This window comes from Thamnophis elegans, chromosome 10, assembly GCF_009769535.1.
Source record: "Thamnophis elegans isolate rThaEle1 chromosome 10, rThaEle1.pri, whole genome shotgun sequence".
NCBI classification, from domain to species: domain Eukaryota; kingdom Metazoa; phylum Chordata; class Lepidosauria; order Squamata; family Colubridae; genus Thamnophis; species Thamnophis elegans.
In genome coordinates, this window is record NC_045550.1 from 58,067,720 (window position 1) to 58,084,203 (window position 16,484).

General features: G+C 39.6%; 1 protein-coding gene across 1 annotated transcript in view; it reads left to right on the forward strand.

The window, feature by feature from the left end:
- The window catches only part of NAALADL2 (N-acetylated alpha-linked acidic dipeptidase like 2), a 267,073-nt gene that overhangs the window by 241,999 nt on the left and 8,590 nt on the right, over positions 1-16,484 (forward strand). The window contains exon 8 of the mRNA XM_032224901.1: positions 15,181-15,274. Coding sequence (XP_032080792.1) covers positions 15,181-15,274 — 94 coding nt within the window. The remainder of the gene's footprint in view (positions 1-15,180; positions 15,275-16,484) is intronic.

Consider the following 16,484-nt stretch of genomic DNA (forward strand, 5'->3'; position numbering starts at 1 on the left):
TCTACATATTAAGCGTGGTGTATATTTTGATCGTGAATGATTTTGATATATGCAGGTCTATATTTTACATTCCTCCGTTTTGAAGAAGAATGCATGAAAATACAATCTGATTTTCTCCCCTAGAAGTTCTTATCAAAAAGCAAGGCAATTTTATATTATTCAGTCTTCTGAGCAATCATCTTAAATATGCTTTACATTTTGCATGACCTAGATGTACAGCTGCAGTATTTCAAAAGAAGTAAATAGCAGATGCAATTTTAAATGTATAAACAATACAGTACTGATATAAACAAGATTTCAATTGTAGATGTACAAAGCATGTCAATTTTACCCTTTTTTAAGCATGAATCTGTTCTAGTTTCTTCCTCATTCTATAGATTAAAACACTGCATGGATGTATAAACAATATTGATATTTGTGATCTCAATTTCCCATATTGTATGCATTTAGCATTCAACATTATCAATATCAATATTTGAATAACCTTTTGATCAGGAAATTCAGAGGACTATGTCATTTGGAAACAAAATTGATCTACGATCTGTTATCTCCATATTAATCAAGGAATGCTTCAAATATCAGACCAAACTATACTTTTTACATCTGGCCTTTAATAATTTCAAATATTATAAGTTGACACTCAGCTTTTCATGTTAAGTCTTTGACATCCTTTGGTTTAACAGATTAACAAAGTTGGGAAGGACCTTGTAGGTCATCTAGTCCAACAGAGCTTGGAGGACCTTGTAGGTCATCTAGCTCAAGCAGTAGACCCTACACCATTTCTAACAAATGGCAGTGCAATCTCTTGTTCAAAGTTTCAAGTGACGAAACTCCCACAACTTCTGAAGGCAAGCTGTTCCATTGGTTGATTGTTCTCACTGTCAGAAAGTTCCTGCTTGTTTCTAGGTTGGATCTCTCCTTGGTCAGTTTCCATCCATTATTCCTTGTCTGACCTTCAGGTGCTTTGGAAAATAGCTTGACCCCTTCCTCTCTGTGGCAGCCCCTCAAATATTGGAACACTGCTATCATGTCTCCCCTGGTCCTTCTCTTTACTAGACTAGCCATGCCCAGTTCCTGTAACCGTTCTTCATATGTTTTAGTCTCCAATCCCCTAATCATCCTGATTGCTTTTTTCTACACTTTTACTAGAGTCTCAACATCTTTTTTATAGTGTCCAAAACTGGATACAGTACTCTAAGCGTGGGATTTATAGAGTGGTATTAGTACCTCAGTTTGTCTTGATTGCATCCCTCAGTTAATGCAATTTAGGATTGCATTGGCTTTTTTGGCTGCTGCTGCACACTCTGGCTCATATTTAGCGGGTTGTCCACTAAGATTCCAAGATCCCTCTCATAGTCACTGCTATTAAGCCCGCTTTCACCCAGTTTATATGTGTGTATATTATGTGTTCCTTACCTAAGTGTAGGACTTTACTTTTCTCTATATTGATTTTCATTTTGTTAGATAGGGCCCAGTGTTCACATCTGTCAAGATCCTTCTGGATCTTGAGCCTATCTTCTAGGGTGTTAGCTATTCCTGCCAGTTTAGTATCATCTACAAATTTGGTAAGTTCCCCTTCTATTACCTCATCTAAGTCGTTTATGAAGATACTGAGGAGTACTGGGCCTAAGACGGAACCTTGTGGTACTCCTCTGCTGACTTCTCCCCATGTAGACTTAGACCCATTAAGGACTACTCATTGAGTACAGTTTGTCAGCCAGTTGTGAATCCGTCTGGTGGTGAAGCTATCTATCCCACTTTTTTCTCGCTTACAAAGTGTTGCCAAAAAGAGTCCATGTAGCACAGCCTTTGAGGGAGGGGGCTGTACCTACCTCGGAAGTGGTTCAGAATAAAACATTGCTGAAAATTATAGCCAGCTTCTTTTTGACATTTTCTTCTTCAGTTGAGGTGAAATCCACTCTCTCTAAATAAGTGCGGGCAAATGCATTTCTCCATTGTCTTAGAAATAATGTTACTTTCCTAAACTGTACAAGGAGGTCAAGCTATTTTCGGTTGCTTCTCTGTAGAGAATTAATACTTTTTTTTGGTTCCGACTGTTATTTGAAGACGGTTCATCTTCAAATAAAATGTTTGCATAGCACAATATTATAATGCAACATGCTGTCATTCAGGTTAATACAGAATCATGCTCCAAAATGTATTATCTGTGTCAATATGAGTCAGATGCACCGAACTTTGTCCCATCCTATCAGTGGAAATGATATATTAGTATAGTTGTTTTATTCACTACATATAGGTGTCAGGGTTGAGGCTCCGAGGCCTGAGTTTTGAGTTTCCTCAAAGTTCCATTTTATTAGAGATGTCATATTGGCACATCTGGGAAAACCCGAATCTGAAAGCTGCCAGGTTTTTCCTACCCAAAGGAAAGTTCAAGTCCCTACCCAGCACCCACATGATCCAATCAGGCACCATCCAAATCATGAGTTACTTCCCAGTCACCTCATCACAGCTGCCAGTTGACCTTGGCTTTCTGAGAAAGAATGTTATTATGGCTACTTATCATCGACACTCTGTATAACCCCCCCCCCCTCCGCTTTTGAGCTACAAATCACCTTTTCATTGCTTTGGAAAGATAATAAACTTTAAAGTCCAGTCAGAGCTGAAAAAGTGAAACATCTTCAAAGAAAAATCACGGAAAGTCCAGTTGCCTCTTGAAAAGGCAACTTTTGGGCAACCATGATCTGGATGACTGAGAATCTCCGGACATTTAGCTATGTACTTTGGGATGAACATCCTTTGAATGGTGCAGGAGTATGAACGGATTTCCAGAAAAATTGTAGACTACAGATACCATTTGCACAGTTTAAGATGAAGACAATCCAGACTCATCCCCAACAACCTCTGCCTGTGTTCAACAGTGAAGGGACACAGGACACAAAACATCCTGCAGCCAAGAACACTCTACAACCATTTGAACTGCTCAGGTGACCCTGGGGGCACCGATAAACTTCCGAGTGGCCTCAACAACTCTCTGAAAGAATGCAAATGACCAGCTGTCTGCAAGGAGTATAAATCCTTCCACTCCCCACCATCCAGTTCTTGGATGAAAAGTGAAATGTCTTCAAAAGAAAAACTAGGAAGTCCAGTTGCCTCTGGAAAAAGCACCTTTGGGACGACCATGATCTGGATGACTGACGTTCTCCATAGACAAATACACTCTAAAAGAAAAAGTTGGCTCTAGAATGCTAGTTTCTGTCACTTTGCCATTGCGTTTGTTAACCCTCATAAAGCTCATCTGCTTATTATGCCATGAAAGTGCCTGCTAATTGTTTTCAGAGGACATTTCCACAGGACACAATGAGCATGTATTAGATCTTAATCAGCTATTGTATTGTTGTTGTTGTTAGTTGTGAAGTCATGTCCGATCCATCGCGACCCCATGGACAATGTTCCTCCAGAGATTCTATCCTCTGGAATCAATTTAAACTCACGCCAACTGCTTTGGTGACTCCATCCAGCCACCTCATTCTCTATCATCCACTTCTTCTTTTGCCATCAATCTTTCCCAGCATTAGGCTCTTCTCCAGTGAGTCCTTCCTTCTCATCAGGTGGTCAAAGTATTTGAGTTTCATCTTCAGGATCTGTCCTTCTAAAGAGCAGTCAGGGTTGATCTCCTCTAGGACTGATCAGTTTGATTGCCTTTCAGTCCAAGGGACTCACAGGAATCTTCTCCAGCACCATAGTTCAAAGGCCTCAGCTATTATATATCTGGATGCAATCTTACATGCCTCTGACAATATGATGACATACAGGTAGTTGACGACCTACATCATTATTAGCAACCATTTGAAATTACAGTGTATTGAAAAAAATGACTTATGACCAGCCCTCGCACATATGACCATCGCAGCACCCCTACAATCATGGGATCAAAATTTTGTTCTTGGCAACTGCCATGTATTTTTAATATTTGCAGCATCCGAAAGTACTGGGGTCACTTTTCACAATCTTGCCTACCAGCTTTCAACAAGCAGTGTCAATGAGGAAGGTAGATTTGCTTAACAACTCCAGGATTTACTTAAAAGCTTCAGTGATTCACTTAACAGAGGTTGGGGGGGAAGTGTTGTAAAATTGGGTGCATTTAATAGCTGCCCTGGCTTGTCCCAATCGTGCATCAAAGACCGCCAATACTCTATGCATTACAGAATGCTCCCAAGTAAACTCTCCTTTTTTTACTGATGCAAACAGGTTCAGTAGCATTTCAATTATTTTTAAAGCAGCTCAAATGCATCTTCTTGAGGAACATATTCTAACCGTGGGTGTCTCAAATATGGTTCTGCATCGAGGGGCAGACATAATTGCGGTAGAAAATGAAATGAGGATTAACATTTTAAATTATTGGTCGAAATAATATTCTTTTCGCTGGTTTGGTTTCTTGAGTTTTAGTAGATAATTTGATTCCTAAATAGAGAGGTTCTGTTGTGCAATGCCTGAAGCAATACAAATATTCACAAGAAACATTATTAGCTTTGGGCTATGACTAGGTCCAAGGCAAAGCGAAGGCAGGGAACCTCAGGTATATTGAAGGGCAAGAGTGACAGACTTGTCTGCCAAGATGGATTTATCTTGGTAGCCTGTTCATTCCATTGCAGCTACATGTTTAAGTGAAATTTCACAAGTCAGGAGAACATATGCCAGTGTACTTTAACAGAATATAGATTTAAAGATATCCCATAAAAAAAGATTAAGATTAAGATTAAGATTTAGTTTATTTGTATGCCGCCCTTCTCTGGGAAGGACTCAGGGCGGCGAACAACTCAAAAGGGGAAAAGGGGATACAAACACAATACACATAATTATAATACACAAGAGTCATACAGCCATACAAGTCGAGAGGGGAGGGGAACTCATCAACCCCAGGCCTGCCGGCACAGCCAGGTTTTAACAGCTTTCCGGAAGGCCTGGAGAGAGGTGAGGGTCCGAATCTCCGCGAGGAGTTCATTCCAAAGGGCCGGAGCTGCTACAGAGAAGGCCCTCCCCCGGACATCAACTTTGTCCAGGGCTCATCCTTTCTTACACAGTACTTTTTATAAAAGTAGCTGATATCTTCAATGGTGGGATCCTGCCAGTTTAACAACTGGTTGGGCGATCACGCACTTTGTGTGCACTTTGCATGCACTTTGCACGCACTTTGTGCACACACACACCTGATGCGCACTGCACATGCATGCAGAGTTTTAAGACAACTTGCCTTCCATGTTACTGCTGGGGAGTAACACAGCTGGGGCGCAGCAATCCACTCTGCCTTGTGAATCAGCTGAGAAGATATAGGTTAGTAAAGCATAGGGGTGAACAAACAGGCCCCACCTGATCATCAGACGGAACCGGTTCGCTCCCAGCTGATCGTCGGAGCTACTGGTTCACCCGAACCAGTCTGAACTGACTGAATCCCACCCTGGATGTCTTTTTATAGATCACAATCTATATCTCCATCCATAATTACATTTCCAGGCATACAAGTTCTTTCTATATCTAATATTTATTGCCAGGTAACGTTGAAGTAATTTCCTTAAATGTCTTTAAATGTTGTTATTCACAATGTTATTGAATCTGAACTTAGTATTGATATTGTTTTACCGTGGCCTTTAGGTTTTAGCAATTTTATCCACTGGGTGTTTGTGTACCTTTAACCATAGTAATAATGAATCTGAATAGGTCATGAAAACAACCTTCATTTCAATCCCAGATACAGGATAATGGAATCAGATGACACTTGACTTTAATTTTTCTTATTACAAAGCCTTTCACCCCCTCCCCCTTTTTTTTCTGATGCCTGTGTTGCTCTCCAAGAATTCTGTGAAGTCTCACTAATGTATGTTGAAAATGACGTAGTTAGAGCTCAGCTCTATCTACTCCCATTGGTCATTTTTAAATTCTTTGGGCACATCCCTCCCCTCTAGATGTTGGAAACCTCCTTTGATGATGATTTTGGTCTGAGATCAGAGGTGGTTTCCTACCAGTTCGCACCTATTCGGTAGAACCGGTTCGTCAAATCTACCGAACCGGTTAGAAGAGGTTCCACCAGTGGACCCGGAAAGCAGGCCACACCTACAGAAGAGGTTCCAAACTTTTTTGAAACCCACCACTGGTCCTTGGATATGATTATTCTACACTATCACGCTCATATTTATAAAACTCAGCACCTCTGTGAAAGGTGAGGATGACTACTGCATTTGTGGTGCAATCAGAACATTGCGTGTATTGAAGTTGTTTTAACGCAAACCAAAGATGCCTTTTAAAAAACAAGTTTACCTCATATTCTTATGCATGCCAGTGCTGGGTGTGAGGTAATTTAAGGTGGTTCTGACAAGTGTTGTCGACATCTTCATATCTGGTCACATGGGCGGCAAGCCACTCCCATCCAGTCACATGGGCAGCAAGCCACTCCCACAAAGGAGGCCACACCCATAGAGTAGGTTTGAACAATTTTTGAAACCCACCACTGTCTGAGATGCAGGAAAGATTGGCTGTCTGACTTTCACAGAAGCATCTGCTTCTATGATACCTGACAAGGGTTTTGCAAAGTGGCATTCAAGCATTATTTTGAAATGCTTACATATAGAGGCCAGGTGTACTTCTTAGGTAAAAGTTCCCCTCGCACATATGTGCTACTCATTCCCGACTCAAGAGGGCAGTGCTCATCTCTGTTTCAAAGCCGAAGAGTCAGCACTGTCCGAAGATGTCTCCATGGTCATATGGCCGGCATGACTAAATGCTGTTACCTTCCCACCAAAGATGGCCCCTATTTTTCTAGTTGCATTTTTACATGCTTTCCATCTGCTAGGATGGAAGTAATGGGAGCTCACTCCATTATGCAGCACTAGGGATTCAAACAACCAAACTGCCCACCTTTCTGATCGACAAGCTCAGGGTCTTAGCCACTGAGCCACCACATCCTTTGGTGTACTTCTTAAAACACATTAAACTTTTAAAAAATGTTTAGTTTTTTTAAAGAATTGTAGACCAATGTTGTTTTTTATTTGTTTAAAAAAAACCAGTGTTGCAATGCTATTAAAAAGAAAATTGACTTAAATCCAGAAAGACAGCCAGGTTTTCCTAGCTGTGTTTGAAATAAGTGCATTGCCAATTTTCTCCTATTTTTACCTTACCAGCTTTTTTTGATGCTGGGGTGTGGGATGGGAGCTTTTAATGATTTCCACTGTTATCAACATTTTATATGCTCAATGGGATAACTCTGGGTGCTTTTAGCAGTAGCCACTCTCGGCTTTCAATGTTGTTTCCCCCCCGCCCCCCAGGACTTTGCCACTTTGAGATGTTTAGTGAAATTGATCAAAGATGCGGCCAGATTCTTCTCCCAGGCTGAGTGATAAGTCAAAGAAAAAAGGGACATGGATGGAGCAAAAGAGAAAGTACCCCTTTCTTCCACACCATGTCCCCCAGAGATGTTATTCAGCGGGTTCTGACCAGTTCTGGAGAACCGGTAGTGGAAATTTTGAGTAATTCGGAGAACCGGTAAATACCACCTCTGACTGGCCACGCCCACATCTATTCTCTGCCTTCCCGAGTCCCAGTTGATCGGGAGGAAATAGGAATTTTACAGCATTCTTCCCCTGCCACGCCCACCAAACCATGCCCACAGAACCAGTAGTAAAAAAAATTGAATCCCACTACTGATGTCCCCCCTGAAACCCTCCATTTCATCTTACAACTATGGCTATGGCTAAGGTTATAGAGCTTAAATAAAGGTCTACTGAATTTCTGAAACCTACACTCCAAAGAGCCATATTAATGGGGCAGCGGAAGACCCAAAATTATATAGGAGGGAGCTGTTTTGATCTGTTGTGACAGCTCTTTCCCACCTCACACTATATCCTAGTTTCACATTTGGCCAATTTAGTCATGTGCCTCATCTATCTTTTTTTTAAATTTATGGTTTACTTATAGATACTTTAAGAGATCTGACATCTCAGTTTTTCTCCCCCATTTTATTGTTATTTCTCCATAAATCACTTTTGGATCACGAAGAAAGCAAGAATTTAAAATGCCACATGCATTCCTGTGATGGCACCCTGATTGATAAGAGAGATAATATGCATAATTTCTAAGGTTTAAAAATATTATACTATAGCTGTCATTCCAGAATCTGTTCATGGTAACCAAGGCAACATGACTCTAAAATTCGATGGATGGACAAAGTGTGGACTTATAAGGCATAACATAATTATGTGCATCTCTTAAAGATTTCTTCTGGTCCTGGATTTCAGATTACTTCTAAGAATGTTTCACGAACATCCAGCCTATGTATAGAATCAATATATAGAATCAAGATCATGTGAAGTGTTAATACCATTTTATAATGCCTTGGTAAGGCCACACTTGGAAGTTTTGGTTGCCACAATGTAAAAAAAGATGTTGAGAGTCTAGAAAAAGTGCAGAGAAGAGCAACAAAGTTGATTAGGGAACTGGAGGCTAAAACATATGAAGAACGATTGCAGGAACTGAGTATGTCTAGTTTAATGAAAAGAAGGATTAGGGATAACATGATAGCAGTGTTCCAATGTCTCAGGGGTTGCCACAAAGAAGAGGGAGTCAAAGTATTCTCCAAAGCACCTTTAGAGCTGCTTGGGTGGAAACTAATCAATGAGAGAAGCAACTTAGAACTAAGGAGAAATTTCCTGACTGTTAGAACAATTAATCAATGGAGCAACTTTCTTCCAGAAGTTGTGAATGCTCCAACACTGGACGTTGTTAAGAAAATGTTGGATGTCCATTTGTCTGAAGTGGTGTAGGGTTTCCTGCCTAAGTAGGAGGTTGGACTAGAAGACCTTCAACGTCCCTTCCAACTCTGTTATTCTATTCTATATTTGTTTCTGTTCCTGCTATTAGCTTCGTCCTCACCTCTAATTTCCACATATTTGGAAGATGGTTTAAATCTCTCTGTGTGTGACCATTTTCTGCTATCTAGCAATCAATAATTTCGTTGGAAGTTCTTGGAAATAAAGCATTCAAATTTAAGACTTCTACCTATCAGCAAGCTAGCAAAATGCTGTTTAATCCATAATTTTAATAACAAACAGAGACATTAAATGATCTCGAAGCAGCTGACCCTGCTACAGTTGGCATTATCACAACATTTTCAAATTCTTCTTGTTGCACATCCCATTATCTTGTGAGTATCGACCTTTTTCAAGTGCCTTGAACTCCACTTGCTCTATCCCCAAGTGTTCCATTGTTGGAGATCTGAGGAAGGCTTGCAAAAGCATTTATCTAGATTTATACCAAAACTTTCCCAGGAGGCTCGTTGTGTTCTGCTGAAGAATAACCTACACTACCTTCTTGATCAACCTGAAAGGGTTGGAAAGGAAGTGGTGCCCTTGACTTTGTACCTCCTGTTTAAATTAAAATTCATTCTATTCTAGAGATCTAATTTCTGAACAAAGCTATAGAGGTAGATCTTCTCTCTTTCTTTTATGTGTGACCTTATCTTCAAACTAACTTAGCTAAGTTATCATCCCATGTACTCCACTCCTCTACTCGCAAAGCCTTATTCCACCAGGCTCGAAACTTTGGGCTTGGACAACCTAGAACTACACGGCCTATGGTCTGACATAAGTGTAGTACACAAAATTGTTTGCTACAATGTCCTACCTGTCGACTACTTCACCTTCAACCACCATAATACACAGACAAACAATAGATACAAACTCAAGGTAAACTGCTCCAAACTCGATTGCAGAAAATACCACTTCAGCAATGCCTGGAATGCTCTACCTAACTCTGTTGTTACATCCTCAAACCCACATAACTTTAACCTTAAACTGTCTAGCATGGACCTCACCCCTTTCCTAAGAAATCTGTAGGGGGCAAGCATAAGCTCACCAGCGTGCCTATTGTCCCTGTCCTACTATCCCCATTTATTTGCCCCCATTTCCTGTATTCTTATCCATGTTTATTCTTATTCCTGTTATCTTGTACATGAGTGATCAAATAAATAAACCAACCAACAAACAAATACATAAATAAATTCCTGAAGGCTGTTACATGATAAGAATCAAAAGTAGGCTTATGATTTTAGGAGCAACCTAGCAAGTTAATTTTTTGAAGGTTTCTTATTGTTGTTGGGTGCTTCTTACAATTCATGCATAGAGAAGTTTGTCAGTTAATATTTTTGTTTCCTGATCAATAATTCCTCAATCATGAATAAAATAAAGGGAAGGTTTTACTATTTGGAGAAGAACTGCTGTTATATACCAGCATATATTAAAATGATCAATCCCAATTTTATTTTTTAGAAAGATCTCTCTTTACTGGATTACTATGTTTTAGGTTATCTACTACAGAAGAACAGCTTTTGAACTATTCTTGTCTTTTGTCAGGGAGCCCTCTACTGACCCAAAATGTATTCTGTGTGAGCCAATGTTTTGTTAAAGTGTCTTTTTAAAACCCATAGATGCTAGCTTTGCAAATCAAAACTGCTAATAATAATCGTATTTTTTTCCAAAACAAAATAACATATAATAATAATCATATTGGGTTTTTTTTTTAAAAAAAAAACAATTGAAATCAAAGGACTGTGAAATGTTATAAATAGATTTTGGGAAATGCATGTTCTTCAATGCTAACTAAAAGTCTCTCCACAATTTTTTCCCCTGTTATTGATTTAGCTATATATTTTCCTTGTTTGTCCTTTACAATATAACCACATCTAATTAGGGGGCAGGTGTCCCGTGAATCTTTTATTCCTGTCTTCTACTCACTTGGCTGGGTGTATATATCCATATGTTTACTGAAGAAAAGGAAAAAATACATCCCGAAGATGGAATGGTGACTTAGCAGAGAATAACTACATTCAAATAAATAAGAAAGAATGATAATAGATTCTCCATTTGCAGCATGTTCAGCTCTATGCACCCATGCAGGAAAAAATAGAATAGAATAGAATAGAATAGAATAGAATAGAATAGAATAGAATAGAATAGAATAGAACAGAACAGAATAGAATAGAATAGAATAGAATTCTTTATTGGCCAAGTGTCATTGGGCACACAAGGAATTTGTCTTTGGTGCATATGCTCTCAGTGTACATAAGGAGAATAACATACATTCATCAAGAATAAAAAGATACAACAGTGATATCAAGGTTACTAATAAGCTATCAAATTGTACTAGGAAACAAATGAAAACAATACAAATTGAAAGATACAAGCAGTATGGTTATAATCATGAATGGGGAAAGAGATACTAGGAAGGAAGAGAAGAATAATAGCAATAGCAATAGCAGTTAGACTTATATACCGCTTCATAGGGCTTTCAGCCCTCTCTAAGCGGTTTACAGAGTCAGCATATTGCCCCCAACAACAATCTGGGTCCTCATTTTACCCACCTCGGAAGGATGGAAGGATGAGTCAACCCTGAGCCGGTGAGATTTGAACAGCCGAACTGCAGAACTGCAGTCAGCTGAAGTAGCCTGCAGTGCTGCATTTAACCACTGCGCCACCTCAGCGCCTATTAATAGTAATAGAGTCTTGGTAAATTATTTGACAGTGTTGTGGGAATTAATTGTTAAGCAGAGTGATGGCATTCGTGGAAAAACTGTCCTTGTGTCTAGTTGTTCTTGTGTGCAGTGCCCTATAGTGTTGTTTTGAGGGTAGAGGGTACATATATATTTATATGCTGGTCTTGTTGTATTTTGGTCTTTTCCCATGCAATCTTACATCCCAGGACACCCTTTAACTAACTTTTCAACAACATTGTAAATTATACAATTCACAATTATGCAATGTGCACTCTAACATAGGTGGTGGTTAGAGTGCAGCACTGCAGGCTACTTCAGCTGACTGCTAGCTGCAGTTTGGCAGTTCAAATCTCACCAGGCTCAAGGGTGACTCAGTCTTCCATCCTTCCGAGGTTGGTAAAATGTGGGCCCAGATTGTTGGGGGCAATAGGCTCACTCTGTAAACCGCTTAGAGAGGGCTCTAAAAGCACTATGAAGCTGTATATAAGTCTAAGTGCTATTGCTATTGCTATATCAAATGCTGTATGAAAATTCAATCAAAATAAAATATTCTACTCTGATGTCTCTCTCACTTCCACACTTCTTACTTTTACAACAATTAATTTCAAGGTGCCTTCTAGCGAGAATTAACTTTCTTTTGCAGAACTTTTCTTCCCCTCTTCCTTCACAGAAGATGACAATTCATCCTGCGTTTTCCCTAATCTTCCATGTTATTTAGCTATAACCCTTCTCAGAAATTCCTCCATTTACGTGATTCTATAATGTTCTTTGCTTCTGTACTCCAAGGGCGTGTCATGCCCAGTGGTTGGTTCCTACCAGTTCGACCCGGTTTAGGAGAACTGGTAGTGGTTTGGTGGCCTGGGTGACTGGAACTGGCAGCAACCCAGGCCCGCCACACACTCTAGGTGGCGCCATCTTTTTTTTCAGTTCTGCGCATGCGCAGAACAATTTTAATTACATTGTGCACACAAGTGAACCGGCAGTAGTGCTTGCCGGAACCCATTTCCTGGTATTGCCCTACATTTATTCTCTGTGTTTTTGTCTGAAGACTTCTTTCAGATATTTTTAAATCTCTCCTTTCCAGATAACTTTGCAATCTCATATTGTTTCAGATGCATCTGTTCAGATTATTAAAAAAAATAGTCCTTTTTAAAAATCAGATAAAGCAGACTTATTCGCAAAAGTGAATCTTCCAAAGATAGTTCTTTATCAGTTTATGTGAAACAAAGGAACTTGAAATGTCTCATGAGATTTAGTTTATTTTTCCCTACATTACATTGCATTAAATATATTTAATGTAACCTCGGAGTACCTTAGAGATAAAAGAAGAATAATTCTACGCTTCACTCCCTGTCTTTCCTCTCTTTTTAAAAATTTATTCTTTTATGGATTTTAAAATAATGACAGAGAAATGGGGGGAAAGCTCACAAAGATAAAAAATACATGCATTGTGGGGAAAAAAGAAAAAAAGTTCTAATTTTTTAAAGCGACAAAATACACTAAAGGAAAAGAAAAAAGATATATCATTCTGGCTGCAAATAGTTACAATTCTATACTTCTTATGGACAAAACATTATATTATGCATTTTATTTTCCTTTTAATCTTTTTCCCTCCCGTTATATATAAATAATAGTAAAAGGTTAAAAAAAACAACCCTCTGGAAGCATTAACTAAACATTATGTCAATTGGTAGAACATACTACTGTTCTAAAATCAACTCTAAGTAAAATATTAAAGATAAACATATCCAACCAAAAAAAATGTTTTAGCTTATGCCTAAATGTCTGTGAAGATTGTCAGTCATCCAGGTCATGGTTGTCTCAAAGCGGCTTTTTCAAAAGATAACTGGGCTTTCTTTGTTTTTCTGCGAAGATTTTCACTTTTAATCCAAGAAGCTTCTTCAGTTCTAAAGAAGCTTCTTGGTTGAGAAACAAAATATCTTCACAGAAGAACAAAGAAAGCCCAGTTGTCTTTTGAAAAAAGCATTTTTGGGATAGCTTATCTCTCCATTTCCATAAAGCCACTAGCATATGGATCAGGAAAATATGTTCCAAAGATAGAGTGACGTTATTAAAAATACTTGATTTTATATCACTGCGTACCTATTGTCAACAGAATTTGCAAGAGGACATGTTCATTTATTTTCTCTTCTCAACCTTTTCACATAAGCTGCATATTTTGAATCCCTGCCAATGAACAGTCAATGCATTCTACTTCTCAAAAACCAAAATGACACCATCTTTTACCTTCCATTCCTCCAATCTTTTGGAGACATGCTAATCTCTCAATATCAAATGTGTCAAACTCAGATTTTCGACATATGGCCCTGCTAATAAGTAACGATCTCCACTGGTAACTTTAAAGAGTAGAGTTCTAGACACATTTATCTTGCTATCTATGCCAGGCTGTGTTGGGAAAAAGTCACTCAATAAATGTCAACAACTGGAAAGAATTCAAATACTTGTTGAGTTTCCAAAGTAAGTTTACAATGAATCACTGGTCTCCAGTAACTGGAACAAGACCAAGAGCCTCAGTGTGACATACAGTAGGTCTTGTAAAGGTAAAGGTTCCCCTCGCATATATGTGCTAGTTGTTCTTGACTCTAAGGGGCGGTGCTCATCTCCGTTTCAAAGCCGAAGAGCCAGCATTGTCCAAAGACATATCCATGGTCAAGTGGCTGGCATGACTTGATCGAAGGTGCACAGAACACTGTTACCTTCCCACCAAAGGTGGTCCCTATTTTTCTACTTGCATTTTTACATGTTTTCAAACTGCTAGGTTGGCAGAAGCTGGGACAAGTAACGGGAGCTCACTCCGTTACGCAGTTCTAGGGATTCGAACTGCTGAACTGCCACTCTTTCTGATCGACAAGCTCAGTGTCTTAGCTACTGAGCTACCGTGCCCCTAGTTCTTGTACAGAATGTTAATCAAAGACAGTTGAAACATGCACACATATAGCAAGGTCTCAAAAGAATTGCAAACCATACAACTACAAGAGAGGAGGAATGGGTATCCTTTAAAATATGATGCAGACTATAGTTGTATCCTTTGAAATTCTCAAATGCATTTTGATGTGCAGGGAGCGCTGAGAAGTTAATTATTATTCTAACACAATAACCTTGGATTAGCTATGGAAAGAGTAAAAGAGATAAGAAGGCAACCACCTCTTTGAGTCTGATATTTCTCCCAAAGGACATTCATTTTTTTTTAAAGGAATGAAGAATAATTTACATGATATCTATAAGTTAAGTAACCTACAGGTATTTAACGGCATTGACAACACTGGGAAAAAATTCCGGCACTATTGATCATCTGTTTTGGACTCTCATACAAACATATACTGTTTAAATGGTCCAGAAATTCTCTGCACTGCTTGTTTGGGTGTCTGCATTTATGCAGGGATATTATGTTCCTCTCCCATTGATATCAATGGTCCTTTTGTACCCTTAGCCGTCCCCTTCATTTGTAAAGTGAAGCTGTGCAGGCCATTTAACCTGGTCTTCAAAACTACCTTGCTGTATTCCAGGTGAGGCATCCATCATTAAAGCTGAAGCGTTTATGTGCCGGTCCAGATGCCTTAATGGGAACATCGCTTATTTAGGGGGAAAGTACCCAGTGGATTATGTTAGAATGCACCTGAGTGTCTGATTCTTTTTTTTTTCCCTTTTCTTTTTCTTTCCAGTTGACAGGAGAAGCAATTTTGCAAATTGCTAGCAAGCCAGTTCTGCCTTTTAATGCCCTGGATATTGCATTGGAAGTTCAGAAAAACCTGCAAGGTAATTTCTACCGTGGTCTAAGGAATTTCAGCAAATGTATTGCTTTCCCTCTGCTTGAGATGGCAAGTTCCTGCTTCTCTCTGCTGTAAACAAACAATGTGTGCCTATTTTATTAATCCCAATATTTATTTATTTATTTTTAAGCTGTGTGTCAGGGCTTGTGCCTTGGTGGTAAATTAAGTATCATTTTCAGCAAATTTATTAGAAACATAAATGGTTTATATAGACACAGTTAAGCAATAATTACTGTAAACATTTCAGTGAATGATAAATACCATTTTAAGGGTTGCAGGCAGGTTTTTTTTTGTTTGTTTTTTTGTTTATTTCCCCTCCCCTTCTATACAGGGAAGCTGGCAAATCGGAAGAAAAAGTAAACGAGGCACTGAACTCTATGGTTCTTGAAGGCTGCGTAATTTTCCCAGTTTGAAAACTGGCCATCAATGCTTATTTATTGCAGCACGTCATATTGGCAACGGATCAGTCCAGCTCACCTCTCTTCTCACAGCCACTAGGAAGCAGGATAATTTAGTGCCAAATAATTTGCCCGGCTTGATTTATCGTCCCCCTTCTTGAAAGCTCTGTGTTAGAAATGAATGACCTTCATCTGGGTATTAAGATGAGGGGGCAATAAAATTGGGAAGACCTTTTCCTCCTTAAGGAAACCAAACAGAGGGCAAGACTCAGGATAATGCAACTGGTGTGTGTGTGTGTGTGTGTGTGTGTGTTTGTGTGTGTGTGTGCGCGCATGTGTGTTTTCAGGACTGGAGCTTTGAAAATAAATCCAAACTTCACACTGAGAGCTACCAATTCTGTGACAAAAATCCAGTTGGCTACTAGATCAGGGGTGTCAAAATCCCCCCCCCCCCAGCCAGATCCCGTGGGCTGGATCTGGCTGGGGGGGAGGTGGTTAGATGGAAACAATGAAGGACCAGCCCGCGGTGCCTCTGTCAGTGAAAAAGGAACTCAGGAGGGCTGTGGGGAGCCCTCCCGAGCTCCGTTTTCACTGGCAGTGGGTTGAAGGAGGCTGTTGCAACCAAAAATGGAGCTCGGGAGCCTGTTTTCACTGGCAGAGTCCTCAGGCCACCACAGGCACCACCAACACAAGTGGTCGAGCTGGCAATGTCCACCCTGGCCACGCCTACTCCAGAAACCTCCCCAGATCAAACACAATCCTGAGGTGGCCCTCAATGAAATGGAGTTTGACACCCCT